Below are 21,011 nucleotides of genomic sequence, written 5' to 3' on the forward strand. Positions count from 1 at the left end.
TTCGGAAAATCCGAGCCCGAGACCTTCATTATGCAAAACTCCGAGCCCGAGACGTAAGATTCGTGCGCTCTTGGTCGCTTGAAACTGGATCTCATTTAGGGAAGTGGTAAAAACTATCATACAATCAATAACTTGTAGTTTATTTGAACTACCAAACTAGAAGTCACAGATAAACGCTAACTATTTAGTTATGCATTAACATTTCGACCATTTTAAGGCCTATCACGACCCGACTTTCAGTTACTTTCGAGGTCACACGCTGTCATCAACTTTCAAACATCTCATGGCTGCTCATCGGCGTTCATCCGTTAGTTTCTCGAGCTTACTACGCCATCTAGCTTCAGCTGCTAAATATTGTTTGACCTTCCGTACTGGTTGATATAACACGTTATGGACGAGGAGAGGGTGGAGGACAAGAAACGGCGAAAACGCAAATGTAAGTAGTCTGAATTTCAGTCGTCTCTTCCCTTTACTCAGAGGGGGGCGCAGGAGAGAGTCTCTCTCCCGCGCCCCCCTCAGGGTAAAGGGAAGAGACGGCTGACATTTAGACTAAAATGTAAGTAAATTGTTAACTTTGCAATTAATCATACATGATTATTCATGAAGACGCCCGGGCTTATTATTCTCGTGTCACCAGACATTGCCCATAAAAGATGTATTTTGACTAGCTCTTGCTATTCGTAAGCATCGATTAAGGAGGTCTACATATCCATTTGCTTGTGTGTTTGTAAGGCTTTTCAGTACTCTAAAACCATATTAGCTTGTATTTTAACCGCGCAATGAAAGACTAATGAAGCATCATAATCACGGTGATCATAATGAGCGGCTGTCATGGCGTGAACAAATTCGCCGGCAAATTATTTTATTGCGCAGGCCACCTGTGTGAGTAACCGAGTAAAACGATAATTTCGACCGCGAAATGGATAAAAACCTAGGCTCAATACTGGAACAACTTTGACTAGTGTTTGTAAGCTTTTGTAGACGAGCAAGCAGCACCACTGAAAATAAGCAGACAATATATACCCTTAGCCCAACGAACAAAAGAGGTGCAGATTAACAAGAACGATTCAAAATAGAAGTTCTAAAGAGGTGCAGGTCAGCTGCTGTGAACGTTTAGTGTTTAGCTTGCTCTAGAAGGCGATACGGCGCACGACTCACGAGTGTGAAGTAACTTACCACAAAAGACGAGGAGAACAAAACGTTGGATTACCAAACACATGGTATGAACACCACATAATGTAAGTAAAGCAAATTAAGGTAAGTATGAAGTTAGTCGTTTTCTTTAAGACGACTTATTTAGAGGTTATATCTACATTTGTATTTTCTACGACCTCCAGAAGTTCTCCAGTTGACGTAGTGCTTCTTTATTGCAAAGACCCATTACAGTAAAATATTGTGTTTGTTTTGCGAAACGGTATTCTACGATAGTTTAGAATACACTGTCTTAGACACGCCGGTATACTCCAGACTACAATCGCACGTCCTTAGGCTAACCACTTAAAAAATCTAACTCGAGTTACTTGAATTCTTTGACTTAACCGGCTAAAAATACAGTCCACCGACCATGTTTTCGTGCGATTTCAGCATCAAAGAGTCCGCATGGTTATTGTCAGCGGAAACCTGATCAAATGAGCATGCGCGTGGGCTGAGTGAATATAATAAGAGAAGAAAAAGTTCCGTATTTGCCGCCGTTTGCGTAAACACCGTGCTTAATCTCAAAAACACTGACTCTGCTCGCTCAACGCGATAAATTTTGCCGGAGAACCTCTGCTAAAAAAGCAAATCCGAGACTCCGAGACCTTGCGAAAAAAAATTCGAGACTCCGAGACCGAAAGAAACACATGAAAAACGAGACTTCGTGACTCGTCACAAAAGCTTCCGAGAGTTCGAGATCGGATCAAAAATTTCCGAGATCGACGATTTTCTGGGTACCATTCGCCAACCCTGATATAGCTTATAAACCTCGTCTTCTTGCACAGAAGACTAAGCTTAACAGTAGTCTATAAAGTTCTGCTCTGAAAACTGATCTTAAGGAGTTAAATTATTTATTTTTTATTTACTGTAATTCAACATCCTCCAAACGTTCTCTAATTAAGTATCATATATTATTAAAACTTTTGAGAACCCACATTTTCAGGTAATCGATCCAATTTAGCTGCGCAGATGTAGAAACCTTCTAAAAGGCGAAGTAGTTGAACACAAAGTTGGAGAAAGACGGCGCTTGAAGGACCAAAGAGCAGTGCGGTAAGTATGCATGCGAAAAAAAAACATTCATTTAGATAGTTTTGTCGATGAAATCGTCCGCCATACTGAAGTGAAAATCTGAGAGTTTTCTTTGGAAAAGATCTCATCCTTGAGTTCATAATGGGCTCGTCACACTCAGATGAACGCTTAATGGCATATACGTGTCTAAAAGCGCCTGTATTTTGATAATTCCCATAAGTAAGTGCTTAGCACGTCGACAGATAAATACACAATCTGTCGACGCGCTAAGCACTCACTTATGGGAATTATCAAAATACAGGCGCTTTTAGACACGTATCCACCTGTCCGCTTTTAGACGCGTATCCACCTGTTTGTTTGCTCTCTTTCTCAGTTGACCTGTTTTTGTTCAACATCTCAAACCAGCAATAATTGAAACTCACCCAAAGTAATGAATATTTTCTAAGAGTTTAGACCCGAAATTTCAATACAGTGTCCGTTGAAATATTTAATATGATCAATAGAAAACGAACCAAAATTTTCTTTTAATGCAAAGACAAGGTCAGTAATAATAAGATGGTTATTTGATGTCATAAAGGTAATTAACTCACATGGGACAAAGACTCAGTTTCTCCCTTCCAAAGGTTTGCGCAATTTTCATTGGAGAAAACCCTGCGCCTGTATTTTAATAAACGTGGTCGTCGGCCTAGGTGTTCCTGTGTATCAGTTTCGCATTAAACAGGAAACCACAATTGCGTATACATTATAATTTCAATTAGTTCAAAGTCATAGTGGTGATATACACAGAATTAATTAAGGCTTACTGAGGAAGTAGAGCCCTAAAATAACAGTGCCATACGAGAAAGTAAACCTTCTCACCTCATAACTTTTTAACTCAGATCACTCAGTCTTACTAAGAGTCGGCGCATGGAGGCATGGTTGTGTAAGGCTCAAGAGTGCAAGGAAATGTTGGCCTAGGCATCTTCAGAATAAATTTGCAGGCAGGAAATTAAAACCTCTCTTTGCCTGTTCACAAGCATGCCCGCATCTTGAAACTAGACGTCAGAATACGTCGTCATTAAAATCTCTCCTCACCTTTCACCTAGTCAAAACGCATGGAAAATGAAACTGAAGCGTATTCCTTTTTTTTCGGACGTTAATGTGTGACTCGTACCGTCTCCTCAGTTTTTTTAGTATATGGCCGAAAATTTGCACTTTACCTTAGCAATATGTAAATATGACGAGAGCTAACGGGATAATTTATTAATGGAAGATGATGTACTGCTTACTGTTCTACTTTGTATGCTCTTAGGAGGGACATTACCGGCATTGAAACCAAGTAGTTTTATATGGCTCATCAACAAATGTGCATCGTTGCCACCCTTTTTCTGCTGTTTCTCATGCTTGGCGAACTCACTTCCCAGCAATGTGGAACTGACTATTACTCCGTATATCAAGCAATGCTGAAAGGCCACACCTTCAAGAGGTTGAAGGTTCGACCGAAATCAATTGATTGCAGACTAGAGTGCAGTGTAGATGTAAGGTGTCAAAGCTATAACTACGTCATCAACGAACACATATGTGAACTTAATAACCGAACAAAGGAAGCCAGACCGGAGCATTTTGTCATGGATAACGATAGGTATTACATGAACAAAGGGCAGAAAAGAGGTATGATAACCGCGAATCACTTACTCACTACCTCTCTCCCTCCCTCCCTCCCTCACAATGTGGTCAGATATTGCAACTGATTTTTACTCAGTCTTATGTAATTGGCATCCTCCCTAGGGAGTGGAAAAAGGCAATTGTTTCTCCTGTATACAAGAAAGATGATAAATCCTCGCCAAAAAACTACAGGCCAATCTCCTTGACATGCACCTCGTGTAAAATCATGGAACATGTTTTGTGCAGCCATTTGTCTAACCATCTCGAGATCAATAATATCCTTACCCTTCACCAACATGGCTTCCGGAAAGGCCTCTCTACTGAAACCCAGCTTATCTCCGTCCTCGGAGATTGGTTGTCCTCGCTGGACAAGCGTATCAGGACAGATGTACTCTTAATTGACTTTTCTAAAGCCTTTGACTCAGTTCCCCACCAGAGACTCACTAAAATCAACTTCGTGCCATAAATACCTTGGTGTTTTTATACAAGATAACTTAGAACTGAGACTCCCACGTAAAATCCGTTAAACACAAAGCTACGAAGATACTGGGTCTACTACGTAGAAATTTTTCCTGAAGCAGCCAGTATGTTAAGACCCAAGCGTACAACTCTCTTGTTAGACCCCATGTAGAATATGCGTCCGCTGCCTAGAATCCTTTTGAAAAACAACACAGACAAGCATTGGAGGTTGTCCAACGCTGCGCTCTAAGATTTCTCTGTTCCGATTATTCACAGTTTTCCAGCATAACTTCTACGCAGCATTCGCTGAGCTGGGACACACTTAAAGTCCGTCGACAACTAAGTGCCGCGTCCATGATGTATAAAGCCGTGTACAATCGGACTCACTTAACATTTCCAGTATCTGTCACCCTAGCTCACGGAAGCAAACGCTCTTACCACCCTCATAAGTTCAGACATATCTTTGCTCGCACTAACGCATATAAGTTCTCCTTTTTCCCACTTGTCATCCCCCTTTGGAATAGCCTTCCCATGTTTACTGTTAATGTTGGGTCTGTTACTACCTTTCAAGCGAATGCGTTGCCAACCATAAGACAATATTGTAACGCAATGTAAATATTTATATGTTGTAAACAATTTAATTTAGGTATTTATTTATTTCTGCTCCCTTTTCTATTCCGTCGCTGACTATTTTAGTATCCTGTATAGTCTCACGACTTCACTCACTCAGTCACTCAGTCACTCACTCACTGAACCGCCCACCCACACACACACCCACTCGCCCGTTCGCTTTAATCACGACTCACTCATTCACTCGTCTCCATGTCCTCTTTTGGTGTTATTGTTTCAACTCAATCTCTATTTCATATCAGTTCTCTTTATTTTCATTCCCAGTTCCCCTAGGGTCTATTCCCGAGCTGCCTGGTGATACATGCACAGAGATTAAGGCGAGTGAGGGTGTACAAGCGGCCAGCGGTCATTACTGGTTGGATACCGCAAAATCGGGGGTTTCCATTCTAACTGAATGTGACATGAAAACGGAGAGTGAGTAGAATTGATACTTTGTTTACCAAACGGGTCTTACAGCAGTTTTTGGTGCGGTATAATTCGTGTCAAACTAATCTATTTTCAGTTGCTGACTACTGCATCAGGCATCACTGCTTAAACAATGCAACTTGCGTGAATCGCCACGTGAACTACACGTGTGCATGCAAAGCGGGGTGGACTGGACACTATTGTGGGCAAGGTAAATTAGTATCATAAACTTTGCGGTTCTTCTCAAGAATAGCTGTGAAATCCAGTTAATTAATATTTTTCCAATTTGTTTTTTCACTTTTGCTTGATTTTTAGTGTAACAAATTTGATCATATACTCACTTTTGCTGTTTAGATATCAACGAATGTAAAGTAGGTCGTAGTTGTCATAGTAACGCCACGTGCTTGAATATCAAGGGTTCGCACAACTGTTATTGCAAACAAGGTTTCTTTGGGGATGGAAGAAACAGTTGCAGAGGTAAGTTTACTTGGCCTTGTTCCTAAAACGGCTAAAACGTGCTTGTTTGTGTGTATGAATATTTATACTTAGGTAAAGGAAATTCATTAATCATGATCAAAAGGGGAAATGTCCCAAGGAAAGGCAAAAGTGTGCTATTTTTCCCTGAAAAATCCTCAGCAATATGCGTCTTTGTGGTCCCTATATATAGACAATATTAAAAGAATGATGAAGAATTCTGAATCTGTGAAGTCACTGCACATGAAATAGCTACCAAATCTCATGATTTCTTTGTCGAAACAGAACCGTTGCGCAAAAACAGAAGTAATCATGAAACCCTGGCCACTTAGCAACTGATGGAAAATAGTAGAGGTGACATGAGGTGACACCCTGAAGTTCCGCAAAATATGAAATGTCTGTTTCGACATCAAATGTTTGTGTTTCCCTTTTAATGTTTTATGTTTCTGTTTTCAATGTGGGATCTCTGTTTTGAGGATTGTCCATTCGAGTATAAAAATACCCCCTCTTAATTAATGTTGGTGCGCATATGTTCTGCGCATCACTAGACTCTCCAAGAAACTCATGACATTTAGATTAGGCATCCGAAAACAAACTGAAGGTACTTTTGCGCGGTTCGTCATCATTATTGAAAGGCTGATCTGGCCAAGTGCTGCGGACCTCTAAGGAGAAAATTGGGGGCAACCTTTTTCAGTGATAAGCAAACTTCAGTCAGGAAAAATGCTATACTGTTGTTTTGCGCCAATTCTAATACGGACTATCTGTTTAAGACGCAGAACATTTTAGAGGACAAATTAAAAATTTCTCGAATGTTCTCCGAGCTGATGTTGGCTTTTGCCTTGATTTACGTTTTTAACTCTATATTTGCTGTCTACTCCAGTACTCCGGTGACAAAAGGAACAGTTACTTCTGAAGTGTTAAAGTTTCCGAGGCAGTTAAGACCGTCGAAGACCGAAATAGACCACCAAAACAAACCGTCCGGTATTGACCCTGACACGGCCCTACAAATGATTTTTAAGAGATTTTGTTTAAGATGATGATGATAGTTTAAACTTAATCACTTCATTAAATCTTCCGAATCCGTGGGCATTTTTAAAAGGCGTATTAAATCAGTTGACTTTTCTCAACTGATGTACAATACTTGTAAAGACTGTTTTCTTTGTAACAACCAGTTACCGATTTTATTGTATATCTTCGGCATTTATTCATTTTACTTTTCTTTGTACCAGTTGTATATATTATAGGATTGTATTGTGTACTTTTATCTTGTAATGTAGTTAAGTGTCCCCAATTAGCGTACATTCTAGTACGCTAGATGTTTTGACACAATAATAAAGTGCTTACCAACTTACTTACTTACTTACTTACCTACCTGCCTACCTACCTAGCTACCTACCTGCCCACCTACCTACTAACTTACTTACTTCGTATCTTTAGTTTGCGGTGGTGGCTGTTGTCGTTGAGATTGTTTTTTCTTTTGCACGCTGTTGAGATTCTTTCCAATATTTCCTTTGTTTTTGTTATTGTGTTGCCTTTTAATTAAGTATTGCATGTTTTATCTTCTCCCGCAGACGTGAATGAATGTATGGATCCAAATTCCTGCCCAGTGCAATCTACTTGCGTTAATTCCTTTGGTTCTTATCGCTGTGTCTGTTCGAATGGTTGGAGGAACATGGATCGCCATACTTGTGTGGACATAAATGAATGCTACACAGGATCACACAGCTGCCCTTACAACTCACGGTGTGCCAACACAAGAGGGTCATACCGATGTAACTGCCTGTCTGGTTGGCGTAACAGGGGACTTCGTTCTTGTGTTGATGTTGACGAATGCTCGGCAGGTTCACACAGGTGCTCGGGTTACGGTTCACGATGTATTAACACCCAGGGCTCATACCGATGCAACTGTGTATCAGGTTGGAGAAAACAAGGTTATTATTCGTGTGTTGACATTAATGAATGTTCCGAAGGACGGTACAGCTGCCCTGCCAACTCTTACTGCGTTAACACACAAGGCTCCTACCGATGCAACTGCAACCGCTGTTTTCACAAATCTGGAAGCAGTTGTAATAGTAAGTCTATCTTAAAATCCCATGTTTAGCTTATGGTTGCTAGAGCCCTGCATCTCCTCAGTTCTAGTTTTCGTGTGGTCTCGTCTGTACTGGACAAATCTGAAATACTTCTCAGAATTGAAAACACTCTCCAGAATAAAAACACACCCCAGAATAAAAAACACACTCCAGAACTGACAATACTTCCCAGAATTGAAAACATTTCACGGAAATGAGAAACACTTGCCCAAATTGAAAACACTTCCCAAAATTGAGAACACTTCACAGGATCAAAAACACGCTCAGGATTAGACACAACCCAGAATTGAACAGCTTCCCCCCCCCCCCCAATAAACACTCTCCCGCGCAGGGAAGCAGCTTTCCAAGCTCTAAATTAATCAAGCAAGCTATCATATTTTTTAACACAAAAGCGTTTAGGGCTATACCTCTTTGGTTAACCCAGTTTGACAGGAGAGACGCGTGAAACTGGCATTTTTTCTGCAAGCCTGAGGCTTCTTTAGATCTCAGATCGAGACAAAACGTCTTAACCCCAAAAAATGGAGACTGCAACACTTTTTTCAGGAAAGACCATTCACTACCCTTTACGACTTGGACCTTTATCACTGATGGTACATGAAACTGTTCAGTATAAAGCTCTTTGATAATATCTGAGTAAATTACCAAACCGGCGAATAATTTAGAATTTTGATTCATAAATCAACAAACTGTTCCATATGGAGCTCATTTATAACAAAATTGTAAGATCAGTGAGCCATTCCTTAAACTCTATCAAAGGTTGAGTTTGTTCGTTCTTGGAATTTTTAAGACTCAGCAGTATTAGACATAAGTTATGCAAAATTAATAAATTTCATCACCAGGAAACTGTATTTACGTTGTATACAAATTTGCAGACACACGCTCTTACTTTCCTTACTAAATTTCACCACCAGTCTTCAGGTTCATCTATTAACCATTACCGATTTCACGCTTAGCGAAAGTAAATATTTTTGGGCAGAAATAATTCATGACGAATAGCACTTGATTATAAATTTGAGCGATCTGTTTTTCTCAGTTAGAGTGAAAATTTGTGTGAAGTGTTAAGGCGGCCTGCACACTAGCCGGGCGGTTTTGTAGTCAAGCGTTGTTAACAGTTTGTGATGTTGAATTGTAATTTGGTCATTCAGATCAATTTCTTGCAGATGATTGTCGCCAAGAAACTCGTTACTACTACGTCACTACTTATACTACTTTTAAATCTTATTACTCGACAAGCTGCGGCTTTCTGGGATTGCACAGATGCAGAAAATCAAGGTAAGCATGTTGTGTGATGTACTATCTCGATTATGCACGACAATCAAGGCCATTTACGTGTTGTTGTTTTCTCTACCATTTCATCGAATACAGGTCGTTTTCACTGGTTACTGGACGTTCTTAAAACAAAAAACGTTGCAAAACATACCGTTTCATGACATTAAAGGCTAATCTCAAAAATTTGCGTTAATTTGAGTGAGGTTGTTTTCTTGAAAAGGGGACTTGAAGCACTCACTGAGCTGGAGTGTTGATTTCTGCGATTTAAGTTTCTAATTACTTTAACATTTCGGTCTTACTCAGCATTTTCACTTTGGTATTTAGAGTGAGAAATTTAAAAAACGTGGGTGACAAACTTTTTAAGAACTGAGGAATTGTACATTCTCTTTGGTGCAATTTCCTTTATGTTAAACTACCTTTACACTCAACTGGGACAGTTGTTACGATGAATTTAATTTGGAAACGATAATATCAGGTGACGCCATTACAAAGCCATATTCTATTTTTATTCCCCCAGGAGGACTGAAAGGAAGACAAAACGAAGGCGTGCAAGTCGTCAAGAATGGGTTGCCAACATAGGCGGGGTCAGATGCCCTTGCTCATAGGCGTAAAGTAGCTTTTTGTGCTCAAATACCCTAATTTTGCACGGTACCAATATTAAGTTATTTGCTTATCTTACTTATATCATCCGTTTGTTGTACTGTTTGTGGTGTTAGGTTATAGAGAGGTCGACCACATTCGGAACGAGGTATCAGTTCAAACTTGAAAGCCGATGAACAAAACGTGGGAGGCAGAATTTCAGCAAAATGATTCCGAAGGCATTTGTGCACACTTTAGAAAGCTTAGACAAGTTGAACTTAGCTTGGCAGGAATATCCATCAATCATAAGCCGCTAAACTGAAGCGTAACGTTTTTGAAACGAGTATAATGTAGCTTTGGAAACGTACCTTTTGCATGGCTGTTGGATGTCTTTGACTGAGTTTTTTTCCCTCTAGCTTAAAGTGCCCATAATTTTAACCTATTCTTTTTTTCACTTTCTCACCTTAATCTACAATCTCTGAAAGACGTTTCTGGGAAAAATAAAAGCGATTTGCCCAAAACACGATTTAAAAATGAAACTAGAAAGCATTGAAATTTGCCGCCATTTTAGCTCACCATTCGCCTTAGTCTTCTCTCGATTCTTCTCGGTGACAATAGTGCTGTGACGTAGATTAAGGAACACATAGTTTTGACTTCAAGTGAACAAGGTGAGTTTTCAGTTCTGTGAGCATCACCTTTACTCTGCAAAATGCGTGAGAGATGCGTTGCAGCGATATGGTTGTCAGCGAGATGCAGTAACACTCCTAATCCCTTAATCTACTCATCCTTAATCTACGTCACATGATGTCACATTCCTGTGGTTGTGAGCCTGTCGGTCTTCTTAATCAGCGGCGAACGTGTATCGCAAAAATATAGAACTTTCAAAACTTGTAAAACATAAATCGGGTTTTAAGCAAATCGCAAAATTTTTTCGCAGAACGTCTTTAGGTAACCTGTAGATTATCTTGATAAGCCGAAAAAAAAAGTTATAGGCACTTTAAGATCAACAAGCACACTTACGGCCATCACAAAAGATGTTAAATTGTGGCATTCCAAGAGGTGTTGGTCGAGTGCATAATGGCAAAAATCCAGGTTACTGCACGGGATGTTTACCATTTGCACGAAACATCGGATACATAGACTGTTGAAAGAATAGTTATTTGTTTTTTGTTTGTTTGTTTTTTTAAAAAAGACTAATGAAAAGTAAAGAAAGGTAGAACAGTGCGAGGTATCATGGTGCGCGACTATACTCGGCAGGAGGCTGGAAACGGGACACACATTCAGGATTTTTCGAACAAATGGTAAACGCCAAGACGAACCTGAGCACTAAAAAAGATTGACCTAATTGACTGGCTAGAAAATTGTTTAAGAAAAAGCGTGATGAACATTGTTGTTATTTTTCGTCAGTAGTAATAGAGGTGTGACTTTTTTATTGGAATTGGTGTCGACAGAACTGTGTTTTTATCACGGGAGCCCATCGCTAACGTTTGTATTAACTAACGGACCTCGATTATATTTTGGTTAGCGTGTTGTTAGATAGACATGATCACACTGCTTTCGAAGCGTTCCGTGTGTTTGTGTGCAAATATATTCAAGTGAAAATATTCCTAATTCTTTTAGTTTCGCCATAATTAAAGGGGCAGTCTCACCAAGATTTAGTGCTACTTGAAAACCCAATGAAGGTGTTGGTATTAATTGGAAATCCACTAGTGCTTGCCTAACCTTGGTAAAATGCACCGTACTAGTCACGACAGTTGTTTACAACTGTTGTGGCTACGGACGAGTAGGAAAGAAGTGGTCTAAAACTTGAAAACGTCGGGCCGACGTTTTGACAATGTTTCCTGGGAGGAAAATCGCTACAAATCATTGATCTCTTAGAGATTGAATTTATGCCTTTTTGTCGTTTAAAGGTTATTTTGTTGATCAGTGAGCGCACCTTTATAATCCTAGCATAGTTTGCAAGAAAACGTAGGAGACCTCTGGTGATACTGTCCCTTTAACGTGACACATCAAGGTGTTACTTACTGATTGCCTTAAGGAGGTGTAGCTGCGATGTAATCGCATTTGTTTTGAAATTGACAATAAAGTTATCTTAATGACCAATGTGCAAATTTCACTGGACAAATCACTGAACGATTTTTTACTTCAAAAGTCGGACCGTTGTATTCATCGACCACGCTGACATGGTTGTCGGTCAATTGCGAGGACTGCAACTCCTCGGAGTGTACGATATGGAGTTCCGAAGGCAACTCGGTGTTACTTCTAACAACAACGAAGTATTTTGCTATTTACATATCACGAGATACCAGATGACGCACGGACTTGGAGTCGTTCGTGACATGTCCCAACCAACACGCATAATTATTTTGTTGTTGTTGTTATATGGAGCAAACACCACATTTCTTTATGAGAAAAGCCCCGTCTCGATGCCTGTTACTCATGTATTATTACTGAAGTCAAGAATGAACGCGCGAGAGAAAGTTCTTTACCTTAACTTTATTTTTAAATTCGGTTCCCGTTCATAATCATGAATAAAAGCGGTTACTTGATGGGCAAACTAACGGCTATTTTCGAACTACAGCAATACTTTATACAACACAAAAACTGAAACAACCACAAAACTTGTGTTTCCACTTTTCATGCTCAAGAGGCCTCAATAATCACGTTTCTTGTTCCCCGTAATTTTCAGGATAGGTTGTTGCTGTTGTATTGGCCTCGATGCAGGTGACAAATTAAAAAAAATGATAGTTAAAAAATCAGAGCTACTTCAACACAAGACTGTTCCTGACCGGCAGGGGACTGGGGTTAGCCATGGACGCAGACCATGTCACGCGTCTTCCGGAAGCCAAACAAATGCTGATTTAAAATGTCACGAAAAACTGTGTCACCAACACTGCGGCCAGTCAACAGATCCCTTTGCAACTGGTCATCATGCAATGTAAATGAAAGAATGCGTGACCAACATACCATAGGTACTTACACCTCATCAAGCATAGTTTTCCATCTGCGCAATAGATAATAAAAGCTGCCACATACTTTGGAGCCCAACAACACCAAATCTTATAAGCAACCCCTTGGCACTTTCATAATCAAATGAAAACTTTGTGCTGTCCCGGGTGCCGCTACTTTGGGTCCTAGAGGGTTTTTTCTCTCCCATTTTACTGTTTGGATTGATCTGTGAGCCGTGAAGCCGCGAAAAACCTGTGGCACCCAGGGTAGGGCGCCATTAAGTGTAATATACTGATCAATGGTGCATGAAGACTATATTCCTAATAAACGCTGAGGCAGTGCTATTTGAGGTACGTGGTGGTGTTGCAGGGGAATCGCTGTGTTTAGAGATTAGGAGACCAACACAACATGCATAATTAAACAACAGTTACCTCAGGGAGAAACCTCGCTACCAGACTTAAAGCAAAAAGAAAGCCAAATACGGAAACAAACCTCGCACAAAACACGAAGAATTCCTGATAACTATTTTCAGCCAGAACAGAGCATGACACGAACTCTGCAGAGTACAGATTTGAAGATTCTAACAATCCCTAAAATATTAATCAACATGACCTACCACTCAACATGACAACATCCACTGGACATCACACCAGCTATGACATAAAAAAAATTGAAATTAAATGAATTATATATGAGATTGGCTCTGCTTATGTACAATAAAATGGTTGCTACTCTTAACGCTATGAACAAAGTCGCTACCAGCAAACGTCATTTAATATTAATTATTCGCAAATTACCTTCCGAATGCAAACTTATGAATTTATCGCTCAAGCACCTTTTAAAGCCACGACACTGTTTTAAAGTTGATCACGTGTCGAGGCAAGTGGTCACGTAAGTTAACGCATACCATGTAACGCAATAATTAATAGGACACACGAGCGCTGAACGATCTCGTCCCATGGGCAACTCCATCTCACGTTCACCTGGCAGATTGTTCGCGCCCCCTGTTCTCCTCATTGGGATGTGTTCTCACTGGCTAGGGCAGACGGGCTTGGGAGTTATCACGAAGCCGAGGATACTTTACACTGGCCTTTTCATAGTTTCCCGAAACGAGAATATATAGTAGGATCACAAACACCCGAAATTAAGAAGCACATATCTTGACTATCACGATTCCTAGAGATATCCAATCTTATAATTCATATTATATTGATAGACAATTTCTTCTCATCTCGATACGCGGCCAGCTAAACACACCCTGAAAGGTGCATTACTACAAGCCTTGTAACATCACTGAAAAATACAAGGAGTCAGCAAACGAACCACACAAACTAAGACGGATGCCGTGAGCTTAAGAAAGACAACAATGTAAACTAAGACAGAGGTCAGACAAATTGTCAGCTACAGTGGAAAAGTCAAATGCAAAACAGAAGTGAAATAAAATGAGTAGGTCAACCTGAGCTTCCTTGTTCCTGCTTTGGTGATCAACTGGCAGTCAAAGAGCTGCACTCGTTTTACCTAATGACAGTTACTGCAATTAAAAAGTATTTATTATTACAACGTTTTACTTCTTTTCCGCGTTCTAAGATCAAACACTAGCTGACAAGCCAGCAAGCTAAGTAGTAAGCTTCGACTCAGTCGGACGTGGACTCGAAAGAACACAAGACAGATGTACATTTATATGTGTTATTTGTACACATTCGAATTTTGAACGAGTTTTTAGTTCCTAGATTGATTGATTGATTGATTGATGGCTTACACTAGCTCAAGTTCTACACACCGCCACACCCGCAAGACACTCTGAACAAAATGGCAAATTGGACAAGTTTCTTTTATCCCTTAAATCTTCATGTAATAAACAGGGTCAAACAAGAGGATAACTAGACACAAAGAAAAAAGACAAACTCAGGGGGCTGCTCAGAATGTCTTGGAGTCTTGTTCCAGCGCGGAAATTCTGAAGGCGGGATATTAACAGGGGCACCCACATTAAGTAGTCAAGGGCGTTGTCAGTGATGAGTGGGCAATTACCGAGTTCAAGTTCTTTAATGTGATCAATAGCGCAAGGACTCCCACCAAACTGTCTGATCCTTTCATCTGTGATCAACTCGCAATGAGAAAGACTCTGAAGAAAGATAAAACAAGGAAATTGAGTCTGCGCCTTGTCGATCTTACAGGTTATAGGTAATTCTGGTATCATCGTAGTCCAATACAGTAGTCTAAAGCGAGGAAGTCTGACGCGTCTGAAGTGTGGTATTTGTTTTTGCGTCTTCTAGTCTCAGTTTATACATTTTCCGCTGGTATTTTAGCGACACATTCCTCACTTGATTTTCTGTGTTAGGTGTCGGAGAACGTTTATTGCGAAGTCGTGATTGGTCGTTTCTTTCTATTTATGCTTTACGGCAGTTTCGTTCGATCTCTCTCCCTTGCAACTCTACACTTATTATCCTTCGAGCCGGTCACGTTCTCTATTTCACACGAGTATAGCGCGTCGATCGAGGATGCCTACTCCCGGAGACGGCACAGAATTTAGTGTTACAGAACCTAGTGTTGCTGGTGCTTCTAATCCCGGAGATTCGCCTTTCATTAACGAAGTCTTCTCGATGTTCAAAAGCTATCTTGAAGTTAAACTGGATGAGAAGAGTAAACAGATCGAGTCGAAATCGAAGGTGGGCAAGCAGGTTACTCTCATGAAATTCAAAGGTAACCAAAAGCAGTTTGAACATAATGCCCAGATCGATTCAATTTTTGATAGATTAATCTCTGCAAATGCTCCTGAAAACAAAGATCTAACTAATTTGATTGTCGAAGGTAAGGAATTGATCCGTAAGCGGCAAAAGTTGATCCGAATAGCCTATAAGAGTGCCGACGGTTGGAGAGTAGTAGACGAGTACGTCTCTGATGAATTGGCCTCCGGTTCGAGGATGAGAAGCGGTTGAAGAAGGCTAAGGACACGGCAAGTCGTAAACGAAGGCAAGCCACGCAAGCTCGCCACGGGCCAGAAAAGAGAACCAAAACCTCCCTTTCGTTAACAGATCAGCAGCCTTTTCGCAGTGAGCCTACGTATAACATTATTTGTGTGTGTGTCCTCCATATTGCTTGTTTTCTGTTATTTCTTCTAGTTGGGGTATTTTGTATGTTCTCTATTCTTTAGGGTCCGCATGCGATCCACCCATGCTTCGTTGTACCTGTTTTTATGGATACTTAAGTGGTAAATAATTTACGTTCGTTTGACCGTAGTGAATTAGAACGTAACCAGTTCATCTTTCACCCAAGACTTTGCGTTCGAAGACCATGCGCGTTTGTATGACAGACTAAAGCAAACAATAGGACTGTTTTGCACTCTTTGCATACTATTGTCACAACGAAATCTTGACCAAGTAAAATAAAACTCTGCATTTACTACACTGTACAACGACAGACGGCAAGGTGAGCTTATGTGTGATGGACCTTAAACTCGTTTACAAGGCTAGAGGTACAACGTTGCTCAACAAAAAGAAAGCTGGAATAAACCAATGAATGGCTTTTAATTAATACTTAGTCTTGAAAGTCGAACACAAACATTAGTAGGTGACAATTAAAGGGGGTTGGGGGTGTAGGGAGGCGGGGGTTAGCGTAAATTTCGCGTTGTTTTTGATGGCCAAGTTGTGAGAGAAGAGAGCAGTGTGATCAAAAGAAAAAAAAGGGCACTGTGTGGTCACAATTAAGAGCAGCTGCAGGGAATTGTCTTGGGCAAATTCCAGGACACAACAAACTAGTAACAACAAATTCCTGGGTTTTATACGGGAACTATTTTTGAAATGCGTCACACTTAAAAGTTTTTGTAATCCTAAAAACCAGAGAGACAGGTGATTCAAGGTTGAATCTGTGATCTGAAAGGAAAGAAAAGATCAGTTACTTGGATTGAAATCATGCACGTGTCACATCATACACACATATATGACCAAAATTCCCCACTCGTGTCACAATGACACACAAACAGTTGAGTACGTTTAGCCAACGATATAGATACTGCTCTCTTAAAACTTTGTTCACTATATACAGTGGAACTGCGCTCTACGGACACCGGCTTATAATGGACAGCTTTCTTTGTTCCGACAACTAAACAGGACATATATCTTCTCTAAAATTAGCCCGCTAATACGGACACCCGGATAATGGGGACACTTTGGCATGTCCCTTTGGTGTCCGTATTAACATAGTACCACTTCATATCCAATGCATTAACAGAGGTTCAACTTAAAGAAATTTCAAAACAATTAACAAGTTATTCTACTACATAACTCATTTCCTGAATTAACTCTTGTACTTTACGTGTTACTGTACAATAGATAACCTCTCACCAAAACACTTTCTTCCACGTCCAGTCGCTGAAGTTTGTTGCAACCCTGATAAAATAAAAAATAAAATTTGTCATAGATTTTTAAGCATTTTTCAATTTTCTGGTTTTGAATTGGCCAAGCATAAACACGTATTACCTACTTTCTTTTCAAGACTATGCCATGAATACTAGTGGTAATGGTAATGGTAACGGATTTATATACCGCACATACAGTGTATCACGTAGTCTCAAGGAGGTTTACAATTCTTCTATGGGGTGAGATCAGACGTCAACCTGTAAAGGTGCCTCTGGCAATCACTATCAGTCCATATTTGATTTCACCCACCCACTCAACCCATGCATGAACGTGAAAGACAGATGAGAGATACAGAGAGAACACCACAAACCATGTACGCTACTCTTTTTCGAACAATGTGTGGGTTCGTTAACGTCTCACAGATTATTACTAGGAACAAGTATTGTGAGACGGGACCTGTTTTACCAGCTGTTTTACCACTTAAGTGCTCAGACATACAATTCTTACCCTACAAAGAGCTTGGAATCCTGCATCTGTAAACCGTGAGTACTGAGCTGCTACTAATGTTCTGCAACACAAACTTGACATGAAAACTCACCGAGTACTAATCATCAACATCGCCAATAAGTAGTGGCCAGTATTGAACATTACAATGATATCTTTCTCCAGATGCGATTATTCAACAATTATTCACCGACGGCGAAGAAAATATTGTCGAATAATACCTGAAACAAAGGCAAGGAGAATAATTGCTCTTCTAGTGTAATTACTCAGGTGATTATTAGAGAAACTGCATTTTCTTTGTCTCTTCTTCAAAAACATCAAGAAATTGCGGGGCGGCCATATTGAAAATTAGTGCCTTGAGCAGGGTGAATAGACATGTAACAAGGTATGATGCAATTCTTGACCAATTAGAGTGTACGATTCTCTATAATCACCTGAGCAATAATATTATAGCAATGAGAATTACACTTAAAAATTAAATTTCATGAGAGGTTATTAGTTTCTTTGGTTTTGACAGAAAAGGTGCCCTTCGATTGCAGTAGGCTGTGTGACTGTGTGATGATGCCAATGATTTCACGCTTTTCTCCTCTGCAGGGCTATAATTAAGGTCTGTCACTACAAATTTTTAAGTACATGTAGGTGGGGGCATGCAAGAAGTAGCTATGGATTATATCAGTTGTGTTGCAGACCATACGCTGTTTTTCTACCAAAAAAAGCCACGGATATAACTCAAAGTAACCGGGGACAATTTCCAGCCCCCGGGCATTAATGGCAGCCCAATAGTCACTACCTTTCCTGGCTAAAAATAGCAGTACACAGTCAGAGATATATTCCAGATTGTAAACAAGAAAAATTTCTTGTATTTAGGTTTTTCTGTACTACTAGTATTACAGCTATAGTGCATAGGGCACTCACCTATAAGTTCATGACTATTGTTTCCCAGATGTTGAAGTGATAAATCTGTTAACTGCATGCATTCCGAGACACTGAGTAAAGTCAGGTCTCTGCAGTGCTCACTGATTGACTTAATAGCGCCATCCTTGATGCTCTAAAGAAAGCAACATCATACAAAACTTGTTAGTACAGCTCAACATGGCAGCCTGTAATGATAACTTCCGAGATTCTTGATCCTAGAGGGATAAGAACTGTGTTTTAATATCATAGGATATTCCTGAATCTACCCTTACCAGATAGATTAATTTTTCTAAACATAGTTATTTTGTTGGATATGGAACAATTTTTCTATTTTTAGAACAAATTGCGCCATCACGTGCGGCAAACGCGCGTGCACGCTGCGAGGATTTTTGCGGATGTAGCGCGGGGGAAATGGCGTCCGAAATTCCCAAAATTTTTGATAGTTTTGGTCCACAACTCAATACGTTTATGTCTGTAGAAATTTTGCTCAAGTATTTTCCTCGTAAGCTGCTCCAATTTGAGTGAGGTAAGACCGTGTCTAATTTAGCCGGTATGTCCCGCTTTATATCACTAACCATGTTGTGTTCCGCGCTGCTTCTTTCACAAGAACTGTACATTACTCCACTCTAAATTTCACATATAATATTTCACAGCTTTTCAATAAGAAAGCGGAAAACTAGTTAGATATAGCGGTGTTTTATAACTTTCCCTCCTCTTACCAGACGCTTGCGGGGATTTCGCCAGAGTGTATCGCGACCGGTCAGTATAAAACGCAGACAGACTGCAGACTGCATACGGGGGGTAAAATGCAGACTGAGGGAATTATGATATTAACGAATTCAGCCGTTATTTTGTTCTGTATAGAGAAGCTATTTTGAGGCCGCTTTCTTGTTCGGTAATATAACTTATTTATTTTCATTTATATTATATACCGAACCAAAAGCGGCCGTTACCCCATGACTTAACGGCCTCGTTTTTAACTTGGAAATATTTATTATTTTCCAAGTTGTAGTGATGGAACGATTTCACTCCATCACTCCATCACTCCATCACTCCTTCACGCCTTCACTTCCCTTTAGACATTTGGAAACCCGGGGGGAGGGGAGCTCCCATATGAAACTGAAGGCAAGGGATGCTCGTCGGAAAATTTGAATTTAACTTCTAAAGGAGACTAATGCGGACGTTGCTTGAGCTTCATTAGATCCCTAAAAGATACCACTTAAAACGGAATCGGTTCGATCACTAGGCACCGTTCAAGAAAGGATCCCGCGCGCACTTGTAGATCCGACTCGCGTACTCGAGAGATCAGCGGAAATCAAGCCTGATAACAGAAATTAAATGAGAGCGTTTCTTTTATTTCTTCGAGTGCACCCTAAAGGAAACTTTGACAGCTAAAAATGGTGACGTTTCGTCATCAACGCCCTAAGTGAGACCAGAATCCGTGATTTGTACCCGAGACGACGAGCATCCCCAACCTTTCAGTAGTCCCCGCCGGGTTTCGAACATCGGCCGTCTAAGGCCGTTTTATAGTTGCGTGCAGCGTGTCAAGTTAGTTATTTTCGAGAGATAGAGGTGGAAGGTATAACGATTTTTTCATGGTAAGGAAAATACTTACGGTTCTTCCTTAGCGATCCGATTGAGGGAAAATCTTCGTGGTTTTTCCTTCACAAGCCTACGTGCTGTGAGTTCGAAAGCAATCGCTAGAAACGAATGATTAATGGCTCCAGACGATTTTTTAACACAAGAAACGGAAAGACAAACGCTAACTTTCGGTAAATGGTTTCTTGACAGAAAAAAAAAAAAATGAAGAAGAAAAGGAAAAAAATAATCAGATGTCACCACTAGGATTCGAACTCCAGATGTTTCGATTGGCGAGTGACCTCTATCACAATGCGCTACTTGTACATTAGATACTAGGTGAAAGCATTTTCATTGTTTCTTATATATACCAAACCAAAAGTGGCCGTTATCCCATTACTTAACGGCCTGTGTGATAAACAAGATGGCGAACCGAATGCAACGTTTCCAGGAAGTTTTTAACAAAGTGACAAATTGTTACCCTAACTTTAGAAAGGGACAGTCGTTGAAACAAATATTAGTGGATTTTGATGATGCAGAATATAATGGTTTAGTTAAAGTACTCGGAAAGGATTTTGCAGAGAAGTTGTTCAGTTCACTGGATGAGGTCTGTTCAGTCAGAGTCACTAAAATAGTCTGCACATCAAGTGAAGAAGAAAGTGTCTTCGAATATCTGGGCAAGTTAATGCGTCAGTCAATTCCAGCAGTGCCCACCCCCCCCCCCCGGGGGTAAACCCCGGGCATTAGCATTTTTTTTAAAAAATGGGCAAATTTCCCGGGGTGGGGACACATAAGCTGTCTAAATGCCCCAGGGTGGAGACGAAAAAAGAGGGCAAATGCCCCGCCCCCGGGATCGTCGCCTTCCAACACCTCTGCAGTTTTTTTTTTTATTGACCATTGAATAAAACGTTCAACTATTCAGTCTTTTAATGCAACG

General features: G+C 40.3%; 1 protein-coding gene across 1 annotated transcript; it reads left to right on the top strand.

Annotated features, from left to right (window-relative positions):
- The first annotated feature begins 1,593 nt into the window (after positions 1 to 1,593).
- LOC110042229 (uncharacterized) lies at positions 1,594 to 9,773 on the top strand. The gene is made up of 8 exons (XM_089293775.1): positions 1,594 to 2,244; positions 3,515 to 3,873; positions 5,221 to 5,370; positions 5,459 to 5,572; positions 5,716 to 5,838; positions 7,407 to 7,907; positions 9,086 to 9,197; positions 9,632 to 9,773. The coding sequence occupies exons 2-8, from the start codon at positions 3,552 to 3,554 to the stop codon at positions 9,771 to 9,773; spliced, it is 1,464 nt and encodes a 487-aa protein (XP_089149901.1). The 5' UTR covers positions 1,594 to 2,244; positions 3,515 to 3,551.
- The last annotated feature ends 11,238 nt before the right edge of the window (positions 9,774 to 21,011 follow it).

This window comes from Orbicella faveolata, unplaced genomic scaffold (genome assembly GCF_042242905.1).
Source record: "Orbicella faveolata isolate gen_17 unplaced genomic scaffold, um_ofav_v1 contig_25, whole genome shotgun sequence".
NCBI classification, from domain to species: domain Eukaryota; kingdom Metazoa; phylum Cnidaria; class Anthozoa; order Scleractinia; family Merulinidae; genus Orbicella; species Orbicella faveolata.

What these genes read in the sequence shown, in the direction of transcription:
- LOC110042229 (XM_089293775.1), top strand. Translation starts at nt 3,552, where the DNA reads ATGGCTCATCAACAAATGTGCATCGTTGCCACCCTTTTTCTGCTGTTT. An exon ending in ATGTGACATGAAAACGGAGA is followed by an intron (nt 5,371 to 5,458) that starts GTGAGTAGAATT and finishes ATCTATTTTCAG; the next exon opens with TTGCTGACTACTGCATCAGG. An exon ending in TGGAAGAAACAGTTGCAGAG is followed by an intron (nt 5,839 to 7,406) that starts GTAAGTTTACTT and finishes CTTCTCCCGCAG; the next exon opens with ACGTGAATGAATGTATGGAT.